General features: G+C 38.8%; 2 protein-coding genes across 4 annotated transcripts; both read right to left on the bottom strand.

The window, feature by feature from the left end:
* Positions 1-2648: 2648 nt before the first annotated feature.
* mapre3a (microtubule-associated protein, RP/EB family, member 3a) lies at positions 2649-9664 on the bottom strand. 2 transcript variants are annotated; one of them, XM_024806345.2, is made up of 7 exons: positions 9508-9664; positions 7335-7457; positions 7080-7225; positions 6749-6941; positions 5131-5273; positions 4869-5021; positions 2649-4053 (listed from the first exon to the last, which is right to left on the bottom strand). In XM_024806345.2, exons 2-7 carry the CDS (start codon positions 7453-7455, stop codon positions 3985-3987), a joined length of 825 nt encoding a protein of 274 aa, XP_024662113.1. In that variant the 5' UTR covers positions 7456-7457; positions 9508-9664; the 3' UTR covers positions 2649-3984. The 2 variants fall into 2 exon arrangements, with proteins under 2 accessions (XP_024662113.1, XP_024662114.1); XM_024806346.2 differs by having other exon boundaries at positions 6785-6941.
* Positions 9665-10299: 635 nt separating this feature from the next.
* dpysl5a (dihydropyrimidinase like 5a) lies at positions 10300-22754 on the bottom strand. 2 transcript variants are annotated; one of them, XM_004540234.4, is made up of 13 exons: positions 22600-22754; positions 20241-20511; positions 18437-18595; positions 17039-17218; positions 16856-16924; positions 16694-16738; positions 15543-15618; positions 15168-15324; positions 14909-15050; positions 14532-14674; positions 14194-14401; positions 13093-13261; positions 10300-12288 (listed from the first exon to the last, which is right to left on the bottom strand). In XM_004540234.4, the coding sequence occupies exons 2-13, from the start codon at positions 20499-20501 to the stop codon at positions 12203-12205; spliced, it is 1695 nt and encodes a 564-aa protein (XP_004540291.1). In that variant the 5' UTR covers positions 20502-20511; positions 22600-22754; the 3' UTR covers positions 10300-12202. The 2 variants fall into 2 exon arrangements, with proteins under 2 accessions (XP_004540291.1, XP_004540290.1); XM_004540233.3 differs by lacking the exon at positions 22600-22754 and adding an exon at positions 20682-20763.
* Between the last annotated feature and the right edge of the window lie 29 nt (positions 22755-22783).

Below are 22783 nucleotides of genomic sequence, written 5' to 3'. Positions count from 1 at the left end.
ACTCCAGCCACCTAAAACAAATTTCATAATACTATGTGTCTAAGGGTTATCATTATATTGTGATTTTTGAGTGCAGATTGCATAGTTCAGGAAACCAAAGATGAATTTTTAAAAAAGAATCTGGAAAAAAAAATAGAAATCCTCTTTTGTTGTGTTCATTTTACCAATAAAACAATCATATGCATAGTAAGAGCTGTTCAAAATACCGAACATTACACAAAATACAAAATATACAAAAGAAACCTGCTACACCTCCAACTACCACCAGAGGGCTGAAACGTAGAACTTCAGAACATTTTTCTTCCAATTAAAAAAAAATGAAAACGTTTCATTCACAAAAAAAGACTACAAGCAAAAGACCTGAATATTCCTAGAATTAATCTATGCAGGAAGATCAAGATTCACTCATCTTTCATCGTTACTGGGTGTCAGGCTTCTCTATTCCTTGCAACACTTTCACTTTTCCCTTGCTGTCTAAATTAACTCTGTATTCATCACTCTGCTCCAGTCATTTTCTTGTCCCCCTTCTGCAAACCAGTCAGCCTCTGTGTGATGATCTTTAAATCGCACTGCTTTTCTGTCATTCAGCCTTTGAGACTCTCATTGTTACTTCCTGCCTCTTCCCCATCCCTACCTCATTCTGGCCAGATAGAGCTCCTCACCCTTATCTCCACCTGCTTCATCTCCACCACCAGCGTCTAGACTCCAGGGGTCCTGTTCTACTTCCTGTTCTACATAGCACTATGGGGCGTAATTGCTAAATAGCTGTATTTCAATAAATCATGTTCAGTTCCTTCAAAATGATGTCTCCTTATTGAGGTGCATGTGATAATAAAGCACAGTGAGATAAATTTTACTAGTGATGTCTCAGTTTTACCTTAGTTAGCCATGAGTGTGACAACCATTATGCCAAGCAGAAGGACCCTAAGCAGTATAAACTGATATCTCAATATAAAGACACAGAAGCTGTAGTCAAAGGCAAGATTTCTGATATCAGTATTTTTTTTGGTTTCCATCTGTATTATGACATCTACTCACAAATCACATGATTTGAGCAAGCCTTTACCCTCTAATGGCAAAAATATCCTATTTGATACACAGGTTTTTTAGGGTTTTTGAGATCGCTACGTCATCAGAGTGATCCCCCCCCCCCCACCCCCCCCCCAAAAAAAAAAACTAAACAAATTGCACAATATATCTTCAAGCAATGACCAAATGTAACAACATTTGTTGGAAAATACATATTTATTTACTTATTTTGTCAGAAGATTCAATAACCACTCCATTTTCAAAAATAAATAAGCAAATTAGAATTTTCTGGCAATTGTTTCGTGGTTCAGGCTTTACAGGGTTAACTTTATCATTTTATACCAGAATTCCTCAGAAGTTAGTTCTGCAGACTTCCAGGATCCTGAAATTATCTCATCTAAATGAAAGGAATGATACATGTTAAAATAATCACTGAAATGCCATCTGCTGTGAAAAGTGCATATTTTCATGATCATATCTCCTTGTACCAGCTAGAACACAATGTGGCAGATTTCTTTCCTGCCATTAAAAGAATGTATAGTGTCACTGGACCATATTTACTAATAGTTGTTTAAACACAAATAATGCGTATATGAATGTTCCATCTGCCAATCTGTGATTTATCAATATTTTCATACCTGAATTTGTTTGTACTTCAGTTCATTAGTGGTCTTGGTAGTGCCCATTTTGAGTCCCTATATCTTTCTGAAACATTCACTAATGTTCACTGGTTTTTATATGATACATTGAATTCTATTAAATGTAAATGTATTGTCATGCACTGTAGCTTCATGACTCTAAGATTATAAGCATTAGAATTAATGACTGAACTTTTATTTTAGGGGTAAAAGTATCAATGGGAAGGTGGTCAATTTTTACCATTTTAATGTTGCAAAAATAATCTTATGAACATTAACTGTTATTAACACACATTTGATCTTATGACTTAATACACTTGAGGAAAAAAATATTAGATTTTAAAAAAAAGAAGACTGGAAATATGGCAAATGTCATATTAGAAAAAATATTGACATTTTGGATAATTCTATTAACTGGCAAAAGGATGAGGCACATGATCAATAGTGGGTCATGACCTTTTAAGTGACAACTCCCACTAGGGTGTAAATACCTGGGGCTCTCCACCATTTGGTTTTAGAACTGAAGAAGCTTCTTTGATGAGAGGAAACTCATCTTCAACAAACTTACAGAAGTCCAGTGACTTTCTTTCCAAGCTCCCAAGACATGAAATTGCACTGATTTTTTTTTTAATTTCAGGATCATTCTGTGAATTAAACCTTTGTGAAGCACGGAGATTTCAAGATCCTAGCAACAGCCTTGCTTTATAGTTATACAACCAATTCAGTTTGTGGTATAATTATCTCTGACACGTATACTGTGATTTCCCTGGGCTGTATTTCAGGTCATGAAAGGTGACCAATTTTATTCACTTCATCAGTCATCTTTAACGGCTTGGCTGATTAGTTTCTAATTTCAGGTAAAGTCTTAAAAAAACATGTAGTTTGCAAGGTTTAATTTAGCTACGTTAACACATTTTAACTTTCCTAATACAATCCCAGTCATTCACCACAATGCATCACCCCAAATACACCAAAAACAACTTGTTTCACAACTGTTTATTTATTCAAAACTCAAAAGATGAGTGTTCTGTAGATGTTTATATGGTCGATGAATGCGAGTTCCAGAGTAGATAACAGCCAGTTTGCAAAGTAAAAATAACTAGGGAAGGACAAGGAGAGTTCCTTGTTTGATGACCAGTCAACTGGTCTTAGATCTCTAAATAATGACTTTCTCTGAGACACCTCTAAAACCCTGGGCAACCCTTTACAGCAAATTTAAAGTATAAACACAGCATGATTAGCAGTAGAACATGTGAAAATGTCTCTGTTTTTAATTCAGTGTCAGGCTTTTTCATATTGTAGAGTTAAACCTTTAGATCTGCTACACTCGATAACCAAGTTGCCAGAATCCAGGTGCCTTTCCACCTTTACATTTTACACCTAAATAGACTGCGGTATGTCAGCCTAAAAAGATACAATGGCAATTAACCAGGATCGTGCGACATCCAAGAAAATCTGCACACAAAATACACGTACAAAATATCACTCATTCACAGTCAATGTGTAACATTCTCATGCTCAGATATGTTGCTGATCAATAATGAATAATTGCAGAGCACTTATCATAAGTCTTGAGTCATTACACCAAAGAATTTCCTTCAGCATTTCTACATGCCATGGACCCACCGTCACAGAAACCAAAAGCTTGACTGAAGCACAAACCGATATGAGTAACACACATGGCCTCAGCTTTCAGTTCACGTACAGTAGGTCTGCACCAATTTTGCTACAGAAAGTTAAATGAAATATAAATAATAAATAATAAAGTGTTAATAAAAAGTCAGTTTTGTTACAGTTTTAGTAGCTCAAGGAGTGTCCTGATTGCACATGGGAGCAGTGTTGTCCTGTGCTCTAACAGTAGTATTAACAACGCACCAAAGGCAAATAAGTTACTCCATAAAGAGCAAAGACATTGTTCCTTCGGTAATCAAAATGTCGGTAATATTTACAGACTTAAACTCAACTGTTCGCCATAACAACCTCCATGCCAGCCAGCTCTCGGCTCTATTTTCTGCATTACTCATGCTGAAATAACTGGGGATGTGTCATACATTACTGTTATTGTTACTGTGTAAATGGAGGCAGGGAGGAGCAGCAAATATTGATACGGAGATGTTGTGAAGAGTGTGTAGATGGCCAGAGGATGGAGGGGGAGGTTACCAACAGATATGCACATGAGAAAGAAAGGAAAACACAGACAGAAAGCTGGGATGATGGTGAGTATTTACAGAAAGCGTGCAAACAGGAGAAAAAAAATGAGGGGAAAAAGAAGAGGGGAAGAAAGATGGAGATGTTTGAGGGTAGGGACACGATGGGTTCAGTATTCGTCCTGGTCCAGGTGAGCTTGCTCATCGAGGTCTTCATCATCTGGAGGTGCAAAGCCTTCCTAAGATACAGAAAAAAAAAAATATATATATATTATCATATCACCATATTAGAGCACTTTGCTCTTGCACTGCAGGCTTACTTGTTGTTCCTAGAGTATTTAAAGTAGAATGGAAGGTGAGCCTTCAGTTTTCAGGCCCCTCTTCTATGGAAGCAGCTTCTAGTTTGGATTCGGGAGACACACACTATTGCAACTTTTAAGATTAGGCTTAAAACTTTCCTTTCTATAATTAGGGCTGGATCAGGTGACCCTGAATCCTCCCTTAGTTATGCTGCAATAGGCGTAGGCTGCTGGGGGATTCCCATGACCCTGTATTGTGTTCTCCACACCTGTTACATTTTTGCACTGATCATCACCTGCATTCATGTATATATCAATCTGCTTAGCACTTTTTCTTTTTATTTAAGTGTTTGTCTTATCGTATGTCTCACACAAAGTACCTAATTTCCTAATGTTGTAAATCTGTTCAACATTTGGCAATAAAACCCTTTCTGATTCTGATTCTGATTCTAAATTGGTCATGGGGGATCATATGATTGTTGGGTTTTTCTCTGTATGTATTTAAAAAAGTGCCTTGAGACAGCTGATGTTGTGATTTGCGTTGAATAAATTGAATTGTATTGTATTGAATTGAATTGAATTGAATTGAATTGAATTGAATTGAATTGAATTGAATTGAATTGAATTGAATTGAAAGCAAGAAGGGCAGAAAACCTGATAATATTTTATCAGGTCTTCTGCTCTCCTTGCTTTTCACTGTCAACAGTGGAGAGAGTATGGCAATCTGTTATATATCTGTTATAATGGCTAGATACCTCTGTTGCGTAGAGAATGTTAATTATCCTGCTGAGAATGGGGTTGTTTTCACTCTCGTGCTCCTGGCAGATCAACTCGATATCCCGTAGTTTGCTGAAGTAGAAGTCTCTTTCCTTCTCAAGGCCATCTACAGTCAACTTCAACTCCATCAACTTAGAAAAACAGAAAAAGGTGCTTAAGCTGGTAGTCAAAAACTAGTCTGGAGGATGAAATCAGAACAAAAGAGCCACACGGCCTTCTGTCCTTCCCGTTCAACTCTACCTGTTGATTTAGCTCCATGATTTCAGCATCACTGCCCCCATTTCTTGACAAAGTCGGATTCTTCCTCAAGGCTGGAGTGTTATGTTGGACCCGCTGCGGTGTTGGCATGTTTTTGGGAACTGTTGGGGATGTCCTCTGTGGTCCTGGAGTGGTTAGAGATGGTGGGAGTGGTTCAGCATTTCATTTAAGACAGATTTATTGCACTTATTTTGGCTTGTTAGCAGTTGTGGCGATGGATATAGCACATTATAGAGCGCTGATGCAATCATCTTGTAGAAGAATTTTATGCCTTTGACATGTAAAAGGTTTCAAATTGTTTTACAACTAAACTGATAGAAATGACACATATTTAGAGTGCTGAGGTTAAATAGCCAAATTATCGATTCATTTATATAAATGACCAAAGGTTGTTTTAATTTGACTCAAGATCTTAAAAACGAAAAGACCTGTTGCCTACTAAACCTCTATAAGTGCTTAAGCAAAGGTGTTTCAGATAAACTCAAAGACAAAACATGCGAACACATTATCCACAGGCTGTATATAAAAGATGGAAGCGGCTTCCAGGTCTTAAAAGTAACGCTAATCAAGTAGTGCAAAACTTGTTTTTATTTATCATTGTTTTTTGTTTTTACTGGCCAAGATGGGGTGGCTTTCCTGGTTGCAAATAGTTTTTGGGACTGTGCACAAGTCAGTGAAAAAATGCCCTTAATTCTCACAATGTATTGGTTGCTTCGATACATTACAAATGATATTCATGTTATAAATTATGGGCCTAATAATGGTAAAATAATTGCTATTCTTCAGGGTGCAACAGGCTAAGGAGCTGGCTGTTCAGTTTTTCTACTACGCACATTTTTAAGCCTGTTTTCCAAGTTGCTCAAACTGTTCATTATTAGCACCTGGCTAACCAAGATGACTAACTAGTGCAAAAACCGGACGCTCATGTTCAAATAAGGTAAATGCCAGACTTGAGGCTTCGAAACAGCAGCCCACAATGCAATGAGTGACATCCATCTTTTATATACAGTCTATGGTATTTTCAGTTTTAAAAATAAGTGCAATCATTCTTCCCATTTATAACACACTGCTTGCTAGTGACAAAGTCACAAAGCAGGCTTATGACATACTACAGCTTAAATTAGATTGTTTGCCATGATCTTCAAGCAAAAAGCTTTTACAGAGACAGGGCGAGGCTGTTCAGGCTGACACCACTCTCGTTAGTAGAAAGGGAAGAATTTGTTGTTATCAAACCAGCTTTAATAGAGACAAAGCTGCAACAGTGTTGCATCAGTCGCTCGATGCAGGACACTGGGGAGATAACTATATTTGCTGTTTCTGCAGGTGTTTGGGCATTATTGATCATGATCGATCAGAACAAATGTGGATTTTCTGCCAAACTAACGCTGCATCCCACTAGGCACTGTGACGATTACTAGAATATTACCAATGACTCACTTGTACCTAAAGTGTCATGGTTTTGCGAATGCTGGGCAGTGAGATGGATCAAAGAAGTCATTCTGTGAATCGTGCTGCTCACACCACTTGCTTGCAGGGAGCGCTTTTGAGCCATCCAAAGCTCAGCAAGACCGTGCAGCAAAGGCAAAATGTTTGGCTTTACCTTGGTTTCTCTTTGGTTTGTGGATAAAGTGATCACCTGGATTGGGGGGAGGGGCCACGTCCTGCCCCTGTCTGGCTAGTAAAGGGTCATACTCCTTGCCGTCATAGTTGGCGTCGAAGAACTTCTTGAACCACTGCACAAATTCAAAGTTGTCCTGGAATTTCCCTTTTACAAGCTTTTCTACAGGAATTATCTGGACAATGAAAACAGGAAATAGTTGAAAAGCTCCACTTGATACACACACGTATATCAGTATGAAAGGTAAAACAATTAATTATCTCAGGTATCATAAATGAAATAAATAATAAAACCATAATAAAGTGATTCTGACTTTGTCGACACTCATCCGTTTAAAAGCTGCCTGAAGAACTTTGAAGTTGTGTATAAATTCATGCTCCAGCTTGGCTTGAAATTTGACCTTCTTCAGAAGAATGCACCCCGGAAACAACATGTCCATGAACTGGCAATACGCCGCTCCTTGAAAACATAAAGACACAACAAATCGATCTCGTTATTTCGGTCAAGAGTTGCCCCAAAATTACCTCAGCAGCTTATTTCAGGGGGAAAAAATAACCTCAGGCCTCACCTGAACAGAGCTGTTCAATCTTGGTGTAAGTGAGATGCAAAGAGTCGTTGACCCACGCCAGCATGTCATGTCGGCTGAGGTTGTCAATGGACACAGATGTTGCGTACACATTCACTGCCATCCCTGAGTCGAAAAGAGAGAAACAACCACTCAGCTACATTTTCCTGTTAGCAAGACTTGAAAACCTTAAATGGAAGTTGAAGGAAGAATATTGGTCAATGATTAATCTCTCTGATTGGTCAGTGCAAGGTATGAGTATAAAAATGTAGGGATTGTTTTTATAGTATAATCTAGGCAAAGTAACCATTCTGCATGCTCCTTAACCAAGCTACCAACTACTGTACATAACATTTACCAAGCTTCTTATATTGGATTTGAAAGACTGAAACAGGACTTATTTAGGCCTTAAATAATGATTATTATTGCAATTAATTACTTGCTAAAAACAATGTGCCTATTTCTCATGCAAACACTGCAAAACATATAAACCTACTATACATGATTATTATGCCATTATCTACTACACCACTATGGCTTTTTATCACTAACAATTAACAATCATTATTAATTAGTTTTTAAACTGTGGCTTTCTTCCATGTGTTCCTTTTCCCTCTGCTCTTTTATCTTTCCCCTCACCCCCAACCAGCTACAACTGCTCCTCCCTAATCCTAGTCCTGCCAGAGGCTTCTTCCTGTTAAAAGGGAGTTTTTCCTTCCCACTGTCACCAGCACTTGCTCATAGAGTGTCAACTGATTGTTGGAGTTTTCTCTCTAATATTATAAGGTCTTTAACTTACAGTATCAAAGCACCCGAGGGTTGCTGTGATTTGGCGCTATATAAACAATGTTTATCTCGGTTAAACATAAAGAGATAGCAACACATTCAAGAAGCTGGAATTAGGAAATGTTAAACTGACTTCTGACTTCATTAACTTGTGAATCTACATCACTGCACTACTTTCACTGAATCCATTTTTTTTTTACTGTACTGACCTGGATTTCTTCGTTGGGCCATGTTAATATTAAACCCTATAATCTATACAGGCAGATTCCAAAACTGCACTGCAGTTTCTTCAATTTTTAGGAATTATTTTTTCACCCCCTGTCTGACTGTAAATCCTGGGGCTGGGCCACAGTCTGTTGCAGCTGTAAAGCCCACTGAGAATGGGGATATCAAGCTTTTAGGGAGGAAATTTGACTTTCAGACATAAACTGAGTCCCTAAGAAGCATCTTTATTCTCAGTTCTAATCTAAAAATGTGTTTCAAGCATAATCCTCCCTGATTATACAGAGAGAAAAAAATCCGGAGTATTTGTCAGCAGCTTTACACATCTGGCATCTCCAGCCTTCTCTGTGCTCACTTTGCTTGCCTGTTAATGCGGTGTCATGTCCAAATGATCTTGTAACACCTCAGACCTTTCCTGCACCAATATGCATATTAACACGGGCAACGTGGCGACTTTAAAATGATGCTTTTTAAGGTCACACGCCGCTCTGTCTGCACCTGACAGCCAAAGACTAATGAAACCACGTCTGTCAGTTTTTAGTTTGATGCTGAATCGTGCTGTGATTTCTGATGATAACACTTCTATTGTGAATGCACCTTCAGCAACGCATTCTCCCACGGGCCATTGGCTATACTGAAATTGCATGGCTGTAGCGTCTAACCCCACGAGCAACTACTAGCCAGGATGAGGAAAAAATCACAATGTTTCAGCTACATGAGCAGCAAAGGACCACGCAGTGGGCGTACATTTATTAAATAAGGGCACGAAGGGAAGTCTATCTATTCTCCAAAAATCTATCGGGCCTTGGAAAAAGCTCCCATAATGACTGCAGCAAAAAATAAATAAATAAAATCCTGAGCGCAAATCGCTGAAGTCAAGCAAGAGCAAATGGGCGGGGGTCTGACATTTCAACCCGAGCTGAGAACAATAAATGTGCTCGTTTGCTGGGTGCTTTTGGTTAAAAAAAAAGCCGCAACGCTGGGTGTTGCTCTCATAGCGGCCCCCTCTACAGGCCTCCCCGAATACCTCAGGACTGTCAGCGCACGGGAAATATCCTCGCTGCATGGGAATAAAGCACAGCTCCCCGTTAAACCCCTTTACGCGCAGAAAAAGGAGAGATTTAAGAGACGGGGTGGGTCGGCAGGGCGTAAATGCGGCGATACTCACTGTATTCAGGAGCGTCTGTGGTGTTATCACGCTGGCAGTATTCCTTATGTCAATGCCCGTTGCTGTCGTCGTTGTCAGACCCTGCGCGGTGCAGTGCTTGGTAACGGGCCGCCCTGTCTGGGGCTGCAACAATTCAGCCTCTACTGCGCGTGCGCCCGACTCCATGCTGTTAAAGGTTCATTATAAATAGGACTTTGGCCTGTTCCAGCTAAGAGACACATGATGTGTCTGGTTGGATCTTAGGACTGCGAGTGACTAAGGTTTTTGTGGGGTCAGGCTTCACATGTTGCTGTTTTATCTGCTGCTGGATAAGATATGTGAACGAAGGACAAAGTGGAGTGATCATTTTTTACAAAAGAACTGTTTTAGAATTTCTATGGGTTGATTTAATGTGCAAACTGCTGTTAATACTGCTGGGTCCAGTATTTTAGTTGTGATCTGTATCTATTATATCTACAGTATAAATTTAATTTAGTTTGACAGTTTCCAATCAAGTGGTCAGACCCTTTTTGAAAAAGAAGAAAAAGCACTCTTATATTTTTTGTCTAATTATATATGCCATCTGTTTTCAGTTATTTACATTTGTCCTATTAAGTGAAAATTGTTATTGGTGAAATGTGACGAAGGAGCCTAACAAGCCAAAAGAGTTACTAGCAATGGCAAATGTCTGCGAAATATAGAGAAGTATGAAAAATGTAATGTAAAAGCATAAAACTGGATAAAATTGTAATTTTCCTGTGAAAGAATGTGCAGTATATCGAGTATAGCCAGGAATCAGACACAGGATTTGATTTCATTGTTGTTTATTTGCACTCACATCATGTGATAGAGAGCTCCAAGGGGCGAAAAAAGGAGATAAAAGGATTCAATGTGACGACACATTGTTCAGCACCAGTGTACGTTAGGTGGGGAAAAGACACAGCATAATGCACTGGAGCAAAATGTGAACTCTGTCCAAAAAGAAACAGTGATGGAGGAGTTTTACTAGAACATGCATGAAGATCTTGTGAACATAACTGATTCTAAAATGAGCTAAATCCTGAATGCATGATCAAAATACAAAAAAAGAGAGAGAATCGGTTGCTGAGACAAATATTCACAAGTAGTAACTACAAAATGAACAGTAAAAATACATTATTAGAGAACTTGAAAAAGTATCAGTGCTTTTCTGTAGTTGCTAAACAAACATACAAACTTTCAGTGTCATAAGAAGGCATTTGATCCTCTGAAGATTTCAACTTTATGAACACTAAAGTGGATCCCTTCACCGCTTCTATACAGAGCTTAACAAATTTTATCAGACCACCTGTCATAAAAAGAAGAAAACACAAATATTTTATAAATCTGTCAAAAACTTACTAAAAACTAAAATTATATTGTTTGTTAGGCAAGTAAAATATACTTTTTTATACCCAAATTTTGAGCAGGCACAAATTTGGGTCAGAAATTATTCAAGCACAATATTCAACCACTAAAATAAATGTTTCTACTGAGGAATGTAAGTAAATAGCTGTAATTTGGCATCTGAATCAAAAAATGATCATGTGTTTAACTATTTCATCTCTTTTTTTGTAAAAGTACATTTGAAAGTTCAGGAGTTAATTTGGGGCACACTGTGTGGTGGTCTAATAGGTTTGTTGAGCACTGTATGTGCTTCACAGTGGTGTGCTACATTAGACGTGTCAGTCAGATGACCGATAACACCCTGACCACAGTGAACCAAAGTTGTTAAGTTGTTAAAAGTGCACCAGTGGTACAGGATGATGTGTTCTCAGGTGAGAAAAAGGCCATTTGGGTGAGACTGTTTGCTCTCTGTGGAAATAAATATGATCAGAAAAGATGCTAACATGTTTAGTATCAGTGCTTGTTAAAGTTCTTCTAACTATGCTAACATGCACAGTACTCACAGCATAGCTTCATTCACATTTGGTGGAGGTGGAACAGAAGTCTATTCTGCTATAAGGCTGTTGAACCTGATGAACCAGTGAGCAAAGACTTCATGTTCTTATTTGTGTAATCATTCCAACATAGTAGCATCAAAAGAACATAACAAATAATGCAATATAAAAAAATGATAACAAAAAACAGTAAGCTTGAATTATGATATTCCTCATCATTTGATCAGTAGCAACTCTTCCTTTCACAACTGACATTTTTTAATGTCACGTCGACATCCTTGTAGGAATTTGTCACATTTCATTCATCGTGGCTCTGAGTAAAAAGACATTTTGTGACACTTGTGACATGAAATCATGTAAAAAGGCATCTAAATAGTACATGATACAAGTGCAAAATCGTATTTTACAGTGAGGTAACACAATCGCATCATAAAAACCTTGACTCACCTTCATATTTCTAAAACTGTTAATAAGACTCAACATTTTCCCCTACCAGAATCCAATAACCAAAGTAACTCAACTGCAACTCAATTTATATCTGCTGCTTATATTTGGTTAACATTTCACTGGAATTTGGTAGCAATAACCACTTAGCAAACATTTTTCCCTGGCCGTATTGCAGTATAATTACAGCCACGTCATACAATTTTACAATTCTAAATAACAGCACTGAGTTCAAAATGAAAACATGACTCCGTTACTCCACACATGTTCTAAAGTAAAACAAGTCTTCTTGCTTGGCCATACATTTTCCTCAAATATCATTCTTCTGCTTTACGTAGCAGCATTCTGACTGGTTACCAGATCCCGCTGGATCTTCCACCAGGAGGAGCAAGGATCCTCGCTGAGGATCTCTTTGGAATGTTGTCATCGATTTGAGCACCTGGAGCAACCGGGGACAAGATCACGTTGGATTAGGCAACGAAAAACAAACAACTGCTATTGCCTTGAAGAACTTACTTGAAGCTCAGTCATACTTTGCAGTAGTACAGTAAAGGCTTCTCTAAAGAGCTTATGTTAAGTTCCGGGAGATTTAGGAAATGGAGCATAACTAAAAGGATGGAAGTGTTTGTTTGCTTTCCATTTAATCAAAGCATTTATGGTTTTGATAAAACTATTGGTAAGTAATTTGATGTAAGGTACAAATACAAGGATTCCTTCAGCATAAATGTTCACTATAACTACACTCCAATTATTATCTTCCCAGGTGAAGTGACTTCCCAGGCATAAAGCAACACGTGTTGCACAGTTAGAATCATTATTGGAGTTTTAACCTTTTCAGACGTGTTCTTCAGCATGCACCCTGGAAGCAGGTGAGATTCTGTCAGAAACCTTTACTCTCTTTCTACTGAGACTTTTTGCTGCCTGTCATTCGTCATTTCTACCTCAGCAGCTTGCCAGTAAGTACTGCTCTGATTATGCAGGCCTAAACAAACAAGTTTGATCCCAAACATGGGACAACTATAGTCTTCAGCTGACTTAAAGTGCTGTTATTCAAAGTTACTTTGACTATAGCGCCCTCATCAGGCCAGTCATTAGACATTTTATAAAACCAGCAGCAGCGCCACCAAATCACAAGCTACCAGTGTCCCGTAGCTTCCATTAACATGGAAATTCCTCCTTTTGTGTATCTATAACATAATTATAAAATTCACAATGCCATGTGTATGAATCAGCTGGTCCTCACCAGACAGGCTGAAGCTGGACTCATGGAGGTCCCTCATGCCCCCATGCCGGGTGCAGGGGCGTGTTGGAGTGTCTAGATCTGAAGAGCCGGTGTCTCTTTTTCCAGAATTTGCCACGGCAACAACTTCACCTGTGTAGGGTTCCCGCTCCACAGCTTTCACCGCCTGGCACTGGCAGAAACATATAGCAATAAGTATTCCTTAAAAACAATACTTTCAACAAACTACGCTGCAGGCTTCCTGTAAAAATGTAGAGAACATAAGTTGAAGTAGCACATATTTATTGACATTCTAAATTAATCTCATTACAGTCTTCAAATCCTCTAATCTTGTCTGAATCTAACAAAGTTCACACACCCTGATCCAAGAATTCTTATCAATTATTGAGATTTTTTTTTTTTTTCTTTTTTAAGGAAAAAATATGAAGATGATAGGATCAGCAAACTCTCCTTGCTGTCCCCTAGCAGGGGCTTTATGTTCCACCAGGGGGCACTGAAAGCAATGCATGTTTTAGCAACTGAGTATATTTCTCAACCCCACTGCAAAATTTCTTAGATGCTAACTACACCTCCAGAATCAAGATTAATCAGTGGGAAACACTGAGCTTTGTAGTGGAAGCTCCAACAATCTCTAACATTTTCCCTCTCACAGAACATCCCAATTGATTAAGAGCTATTTGGCCAACTCTGGTTAAATATACAAATTCGTTTTTGATTTTCTAGCTTTCCATCTTTTGTAGTTCCACTATGGAGGATGAGACATAAAATCACAATAAACTACAATTATACATATAACTAAGGAGAAATATAGTGTGAAAAATACATGTTTCTAAATTATGATATAATTAACTTAAATTAGTGCAGCTCTGGTTTATTTTTAACCAACCTTCAACCTTTTCTATGATATTTGCCTTTTTAGTACTGCTTTGTCAATTATCCTATTTTTTTTTTTATATAACAAATGGGAAGTTCAATCATTACAGTAGGGAGTGCGGCACCGGTGATAGAGAAAAATACATGAAACAACTGTGCCGTATCATCCTATTATAAAATTTAAGTTTATAAACCAATGCTTTGTAAGTGTATTTCAGGTCAGGCTGATACCTTTTCTCTCTGAACCATCTTCTTGTAGAGATAATCCGGGAAAGTCCTCAGTGGGCAAAACTTTCCGGAGCCCTCGGCGCACGTGAACATGCCATTTTCGTAGACCAGACGTCCACGGCTGATGGTGACAATCGGTACACCGTGGCAGCGCAGACCTTCATACGGGTTAATATCACCTCCCTGCACCTGGTTTTCAACAGAAATGACCCTGTAGGCAGAGATTGAAAGACAGAAGTGACCCAGTTTAGCAAAGCAAACGCTGGATCAGCTTTACAGCTTTGATATAAAAGCTGCACTGAGACAAGCTGGTCGATAAATGGATGGATTGAGTTTCATACTTGGATCCCTCTGGGTCCCAGACCACCACATCAGCATCTGCTCCTGGGATGATCCTGCCTTTTCTCGGGTAGAGGTTGTAGATCTTGGCTGCATTTGAGCTTGTGACTGCTACAAAGCGATTCTCATCCATTTTACCTCCAATCTGAAAATGAGAACACGCACACACATTTGAATCCATTTCTAATACTAGGGATAAACACAAAACACAAACTGCTACTAAATCATTTGACCCAGTAAAAGGAGACCAAGATGTTTTTGTGTCTCTTCTGCCCGTTCTGTCTGTTTGTTAAAAGCTCACATTCATAACCACCAAAACAGATGTCCTATTTGTGAAAGTTCTCTGACAGCCACACAGGAACAAAAGAGCCACACATACCACCCCTTTCTCCCAGATGACGCTCATACGGTCCTGAATGCCAGGAAGCCCATGAGGGATCTTTGTGAAATCATCCTTGCCCATGGCCTTCTGTTTGACGGTGAATGGACGATGGTCAGACCCCACAACATTTAGAGTGTCGCTGAAGCAGGACAAAGGAAGTCATATTTATTATTAATTATTTAATCAGTGGAAGAAACAAGAAACATTCATATTAAATTAAACTTAACGACAGATGTTATAGTATTTTTTTTCTCACTTTCCAAGCAGGCTCATTAGAAAATTTGGAGTATTGGGGTCCAGGCGGAGAGGAGGCACAGTCACATGGGCAGCTGCATGAGACCAGTCCTGATGATAGTACTGCATACCGTTCAGGACAGTGTGGGCAGTTGTTGTTTCTCCGTGGACCACCTTACCTGTGGTCAGACATTTCAATAAGGACATATATTAGCTAGAATAATAGTGCAAGGAGCTTAAAAGACAAGCAAACACTGATTTTCAGTTGACTTTAGGATCATCAAAGCAGACATTTAAGTAACAGTAGATCAAATCTCATCAAAGAAATACATTCCCTTAATGCACATCACTTGCTTCAAAGATAGTAACACTAAATATAAAAGATAAAGAGCCTCACCTTGCATCTTGGCTGTAGCCACTACATCTCCAGCAGACATACTGGAGACATTCACAAGATAAACTGGGCAGTGGGCCTAACAGAAAACAAAAAGGTTATATAGTTAGGTCCACAAGTGCTTGTACAGACTTTTTAATACAAAAGCAGCATTAACTGTTGAAGAAGTACAGTTATTTTTATTCATAGATCCTTATTTTCAAAGTCTCAAAAGTACAGTAATTGGACAAACTACATGGATGAAAATAATTTCTACATACTTTTCGCTTACATCGTTCTAGTACAAGTTAATTTAGAGTTTTATCTGCTAAATCTGTGTTTTTTAGAGCTATACAGGCTCTTTGAGATGTTTTATGGCAAAGTCTAATCTGAACTTCCTGTTCCTGGGTGTAAGCAGTGGTTTGCACCCTGTTTTAAAGCTTCGGTGTATTTATATTCATAAAGGCGTCTCTTGATTGCAGACTTTGGCAACGATACGCCTACCTCCTCCAGAGTGTTGTTGACTTGGCTAGATGTTTTGAAGGGTTGTTGTTTTTTTAACCAAGAAAAGAACAGTGCAATCATCCACTTTAGCTGTCTTTTGTGGTGTTTCAGGCTTTTAGGTGTTCCTGAGCTGGCCCGCGCATTCATTATTTCCAAGAAAGTGTCAGATTGTTGATTTGACCACTTCCAGAGTTTTGCTGTCTCGCTGATTCAATTCAAATTCAATTCAATTAAATTCATTTCAGTTTTATTTACCAAATGATAATAACTGTAGTCTTAAGGTGTTTTAGATTATAGGGTAAAATCCCTACTTAAACTGTTTGTCAGTCAGCCATCCAGTTAGATTTCAGCCTCTGAAAATGGGGCACTGTGTATGAAAATGGTTGCTAAACAACTAATGTAATAGTTTTGTTAGAGCCCTTAAATTAAAGCCTAAAGTCTGCCCTTTAATTTAATCACATCCTGATTGTTGGTTTAAAATCAACTGTGGTTGTGCACAAAGACAATTTTGTCCAACAAAAACAGCTCTGTGCAGATTAATCATTGGAGTTAAATTGCAGTGTTAGCAGTGCTAAGATTGGTGATTAAAATGTTTTATGTTTAACATCCCTAGAGTTTATAATGACCTTATTTTGATTTCTATACTGCATTTTTTCTGACATCCTACTCACCCTGTTGGCGATGGTAATCGCCCTGTGGGTTGCTTCTGCTTCCAACTGCAAGGAAATCACAGTAAATCAAAGCAAGGAATTTATTCAATCATAGAAAAAATATCTCATATCCTTGACCAGAGTTTGGATATCATTAAGAGTTATAATTATAAATGTTTATACCTCTTCAGGCCTGCTGATTTCAATACCTTCTGGGCCACTAATGCCAAGATCCAATGCCTCCTTGGCACCCTGACAAAAAAAGTAATAATGTTTTTTTTTTAAATATATAGAAAATGTAATTAAATAACTTTAACAATATTTTCATTTGCGTACACACACTGTAATTCCCAGTAAATCCCTTACCTCTGACACAAGTTCCCCATTCTCAGCGTGGACCCTCGCTATGGCTCCAATGTCCTTACAGTGCTGCAGGACCTGGAAGAGTTCACTGTCCCGCAGCATGAACATGTCCTTATACGCCATGAACATCTGAAAGGAGTTCACTCCTTTGTCTCTTACCAGCTTCTCCATCTCAGCTCGAACCTGTACAAGGGGAACAATGACACAAGCTCAAATGTGGCCTCAATCTCCAAAATATCCTTATCCAGAAAAAAAAGGTTAAACTGAAGTAGTTAATTTGAGTGTTTAATGCCGTTATTTGAGTTACCTTATTTATTCTTGTAAGTAGGTGGGATCAAAGTGGATTTCTTATTTTTACAAAAAAAGTTTGGTATTTTTGAAATAAATAGTTTGTTCCAGTATTGTTTTTAACAACTATGAAGTCATAAAGCAAATATGGGTCATTTCTTACTTGTTAATTTAAGTCAGTTATGAAATCCAGCCTGATTTAAGGAGAATGCAAAAATAGTTATTTTAAAGAGGATCTGTTATGCTTTTCCTTATTATTGTCAAATATAATACAACGGATATAATAAATAATGACACAGTGTAATGTGTAATATATTGTAGATTACAGTTACCTCATTTTAATGCCTGCTAAGGACCTGATTTTGTTTTTATGGGGTTTGTTTTGTTTTTTTGTGTTGATGTGTAAAACCTTAGAATTGGCAAATGATGCTCTTTCTTTTTACCTTGACTGTCCTGTAGTGGTGGAGGCTCATATTAAACATGGCTAAAGATTCAAAGAATGAGGTCAGCATTATCATCTCAGGCACACAGCTAGCTATGAGCACAACAGCCCCACCCACTGGTTGTAAAGGGGCAACCAGATCAAAAGAAGTCGTCTTAAAGGGTGGGGTAAGGGAGCGAAAACAGCTCGTTTCTGACAAAAGATGAACTCAGATGTTCATGAGCAAGCAAAATATGAATAAGGATTAATCTGAGCTGTAAATTCAAAGCTATCATAGCAGAACACTAGATTTAAAATAAGAAGCTGGAAATTAGCATAACAGGTCCTCTTTAAAAATAACAAGTCTCTTGCATTTATTTGTACTTTGACATATTAGCAGCTAAAGATCATCAAGTTCATTATTACAAAGTTAGTCAAATTTAACAAGGATTTTAAAACATATTCCAGGTATTTCGAATAGATTCTGGTACTTTGTGAGAAAGGAAATGTGAAAAGTGCTGCTAACTGTTCCTAATATTGCATTTGGGGGGGGCTTAGAAACCCATTGCAATACTTTATACACACTGGTCATTTATAATAATTTAAGTCACAAAGTTGAGTTTTTACTTTAGAAGAAGTGTTCGTGGAGGCGAAACGTATTACAATGACATAGAGCGACAGTGTTCCAGTACCTTGGGTCCCCACCAAGTAACTCCAATGTGCAGAGCGTAATCACAGCAGGCCTTGGAGTCGGCTGAGTTGCGGCACTTTTCGTAGGCTTCCAGCAAAGATTCGTTCCTCTCAGGGAGAACATGTCCGATCACCATGGTGGTGCCACCAGCCAAAGCAGCCTGGAAAAACAACAAAAGTAGCTCTGAAGTCACTTATAATGTCTAATTTAATTCTGTCAAATAAGTTGCAAAAAACATGTGGTGTATTTCCTGCTCTGACATTTTTTCATTTGCTATAATAGTTGATTTTTTTTCACTGAGATGTTTCAGTTTAAAAGCTGCTATTCAGTTTGTTTAGAATCGTCAGCTGCAATTTAAGACTTAAATAATTTGAGACTATATGACACGAACTTAAATTAAATCCTTAAACTTAATCATTTGCTTCTTTAAAAATGATTAAATAGCACAAAATGGATTGATTTATGAAGCAATCCATTTTGTGCTATTTTGTGCTAGAATTTATGAACTACTAAAACAACTTTAATCTACTAATCAGCACAGCCCCGAGTCCAAGCATAAAAGTGATAGCTTCAATTACCATTAATGCTAATGGTTATCTTTACATTCTTGCTGATGGAAATATAAATCCTTCAGCAGTTAAAGCACAGGATTGAGTGCTCCTTACAGTGTAATCATGTTTTTTTAAAACCTACAAACTATATCATTTCTTTACAGCATCAGCACTTCTTACTTTTTAACCTCCTACGAGCAGATTTAGATGTTTCAGACACAAGTTAAGGAAAATCTTAATAACCCAAACAAGTGTTTTGTGCTTCATGCTTCACTGAGCATCTGTCAGCTGACCCTAGAGACTCGAGCGGCGTGCACGGAGTACGGGTGTTAGGGGGGCGTGGGTCTGGGAACCATTGTCTCCAAGCACAATAGCGTGAGTGAAAAGGCTTTGCGGCAATCTTTGCAGCAGCACCCCGGTATCCATGGAAACAGATACTGATCTGCATTTTTCTCTGGACTTATACTGGAGCAGGCAGGGAGGGGCCAGGAGAGAGACAGAGAAGAGGAATGACTGGCGGAGATGGAAAGCAGCAAAGAATTGTGTCTGTCACCAGCATCTACCGGCCTGTTCGCTCCCAGCATCCGTCACCTCTTAGAAAGCTGAAAGTACTACAGGGTGATGAGTCATCACAGTGCCCTGAAGCAGAGTGGGGTATCCCGGTTATATCAGCCTCCAACATTCACCCTTGCCAAGAGCAAAATTGCCAAAACACCTTTGTCTAATTTTGGAGAAATAAACTCTGGATGCAACCCAGTGACATTTATTTTTATAAATGCTTCTTATATCCTTAGTAACAGCTATTGTTAATGTTAGTACCGCTGGTTTGTCTGCTTTTTCTGCTTGCAGCTAGATCTTAAAATTAAATGCTTCGTTACTATTTTATGTGCCAGTTTTTGACGTAATTTCTGTGCTCTGCTTATTTGCAAAGTAATAGATATATTACTTCTGGCTCTCTTAAGGGAAGGAGGAGTGACCTATAAATTTGTGTCTGAGGTCTGACTTCTTAGTTCTAACTTTGACAGCAAAAGTATTCCTGCCTAAAATAACCTAAATATTTGATCTCCAAATATTAAGAACAGAATAATGATGCATTACTGACAGTGTGACTAAAATTAACATCAGTAAAAAACCTTTTTTTCAATAATTCAATGGTCTCTGAATCTTAATCTTTCCTGTTGTGACAAAGGTGATAAAACATGAAGTTTGCTCTTTTGCTTCTCTAAATTTGGGACAATATGAAAAGACTGTTACCTTGGTACCGCTGTAGAAGTCATCTACTGTGGTGGCATTCATGAAGCTCTCCTCCAGGTGGACACTAGTGTCGATGCCCCCAGGAAGCACCAGTTTCCCTGAGGCATCAATCACTTTAGCCCCACCTGGGATCATCAGCTCTTTCCCCACCTGCTGGACGATGCCGTTCTCGATGTAAACATCAGCCTCCTGGGTACAGTCATCATTCACCACTTTGCCACCCTTTATAAGGATCCGCACCATCGCTGAGCTGGAAGACATGGCTATTGATCTGCGAGGAAGAGGGAAACATACAGCTGAATACTTTTTGCTTTTTGTAGATACTAAAGGGTGGCAATCTGATTCAAAGCAACCACAGTGTACATCAAAACAGAAGAAAAGTTATAACCACCTGACAAAGGAATCTGCAGTATTTCTATGAAAAAAATCTGTTTACAGTACCTCATTTTTACAGTAGAATAAGATGACAGAGGAGAGAGAAGGATCAGTAATGCTGCTCTGGGACCAGTCTGTCACACTGTGACTGACATCAGCTACAAGGCTGAGTAGGCTGTGTCAGTCACTGCCTGAGACCTGACAGCTCAGTGTGCAGAGGCGTCATAATAGAAAGAAGCTGCGTCCAGTTAAGGGTCACAATAGGGCAAGCAAGGGTCAATGGGACTATTATTTTTGAAAGGACCGAAGGAGCATAACACTGCTTACACTCACTGTATTGTTATATTACAAGAATCTAACCCTAACCCTAAACCTAACCCTAAGAAAACATGTAAAAATATGTTTAGCTTAAACTGAGAATGGTTTTGATTGCCTCTACTCCATTTCCTAAACTGATGGTTGGTACGTACACATTTTCCACTTACATTATCTAAAATCATGTTATCATCTGAAATAGTCACCTCTAGATTTTAACTGCTCACAGGTGTGAATGCTGTGATAAAAATACACACACATGTGAATTGGATGGTGTAGCAAGCCCTCATATTTTAACAGCTAACTCCAGTTTTACATGTTTAAATCAGGTTATTTTTGGACCAATCCACAGTTTTATTCCAGGCAGTATGAAAACTTCCAAAGGTTTTAGGCATTTCTCATGTAAAATTAAATTAATTTATAGTAAGTAACAAATTATTACTCCAAAGACAATTTTATTGAGTAAGGCTGTCCGAGGCCTCTTGGTCCTAAAGGCCCCTCTACTCTTATCTGCTCTGTCCTAAACACGTTTTAACTCATAAAAGTCATAAATAAACACACACAATATTTTCTTTAAATCAGCTGTTGGGTAGCACAGATATAATTACTGTCAGTAATTAACGGCTCATCTGTGACAAAGAAGCAGTCTCTAAGACCTACACCCTCCCTTCCCTCCACACCACTGTATTAATGGTGTGATGTAGTGTGTGAGTGTGTTTCCATCCTTGCGTGCTTGCGTACATGTGTGCATGCAGGATGCGTGCGTATGAGGGTGCGGCAACTTTACTGCAAGGCATGGACTCCTTACACATCCACATCTGATAGCTGATAATGTGATGGATATCCCATTATTACATGTACATCTATTGATACTCACAGGTGCTTTTTTTTTTACCCTCCTAAAGCCTGAGGGGACAGCTACAGGCATAATAAAGTCATTACTATATCAGGAGGCCTATAGCTCAGTTACCAGTACGGAAGTTGTCGGCGGTTAGTTATTATTAAACATAGGAGCTTGAGTTGCATGAAATCACTGCACGATAAATAAGGATACACTAAACCTTTAATATAAAATAAAGGTAATTACAAACTTATAACGCAAGGCTTCTTTCGTGGCTACATTGCTCAAATGCTCTTTATTTGATATTTTTCTTGTTCGTCCATAAAATAAATGTAATAAATCCCTCGTAAAAACCAAACGTGCTTTTAAATTGGCGCCAGCCACAATGATTATTCCAATAAATATGGCAATTTTGCTGATTAGCTGTGAACACAGTGAAATGATGACACTTCCACTTGTGCGACTTGACACAAAGAAACCGGTCTCCATCCGGCATGATCGGCTTCACAGCGTTCATTACCGACCTAGAAAAGCGTCCTCTTAACTCTCAGTCCGCCCTCCTCTCCTCTTCCACAATGAGCACCAGTCTGCTATCTAAGTGGCCTCACATTATCATCACACTGCCCTCATGCACGGTGAACGGATGCAGCTGCACTTGTAGGGTGTGTATAGATCACGGGGAGGATGGTATAAACACCAGGTAGGGACCAGACGTGTAGCCAAGGGGCATGGAAACAAAGTCTCCGTGCTCCAGGAGAGGATTTGCACCCCAGACACAGTCACTGCAGCATAGCAGACCTAATAATTCTGACGACGTGGACCACATACCTCCTCTATGGGCCTGCTGCTGCTCCACTCGGATCACTGGATACTTTCTCAACACAATTCAACACAATCCGTGGATGGCACTTCCCAAGGAGATATACACACACACACACCAGATGGATACCTTCCTGGCCGGTCCGGGACCATCAGGGGCAGCATCATCACCGTGAAGTCAGCAATGACATGC

Source organism: Maylandia zebra, linkage group LG19 (assembly GCF_041146795.1).
Source record: "Maylandia zebra isolate NMK-2024a linkage group LG19, Mzebra_GT3a, whole genome shotgun sequence".
Taxonomy (NCBI): Eukaryota; Metazoa; Chordata; class Actinopteri; order Cichliformes; family Cichlidae; genus Maylandia; species Maylandia zebra.
This window is presented reverse-complemented; position numbering and strand designations above follow the sequence as displayed.

Coding starts and splice junctions, on each gene's coding strand:
- dpysl5a (XM_004540233.3), bottom strand. Junction 18,596..20,240: donor ACTTCTACAGCGGTACCAAG/GTAACAGTCTTT, acceptor TTGTTTTTCCAG/GCTGCTTTGGCTGGTGGCAC. Junction 16,739..16,855: donor AAATCAGCAGGCCTGAAGAG/GTATAAACATTT, acceptor ATTTCCTTGCAG/TTGGAAGCAGAAGCAACCCA.
- mapre3a (XM_024806345.2), bottom strand. CDS start 7,455: ATGGCAGTGAATGTGTACGCAACATCTGTGTCCATTGACAACCTCAGC. Junction 5,274..6,748: donor CAAACCAAAGAGAAACCAAG/GTAAAGCCAAAC, acceptor TAACCACTCCAG/GACCACAGAGGACATCCCCA. Junction 5,022..5,130: donor TCATGGAGCTAAATCAACAG/GTAGAGTTGAAC, acceptor TGTTTTTCTAAG/TTGATGGAGTTGAAGTTGAC.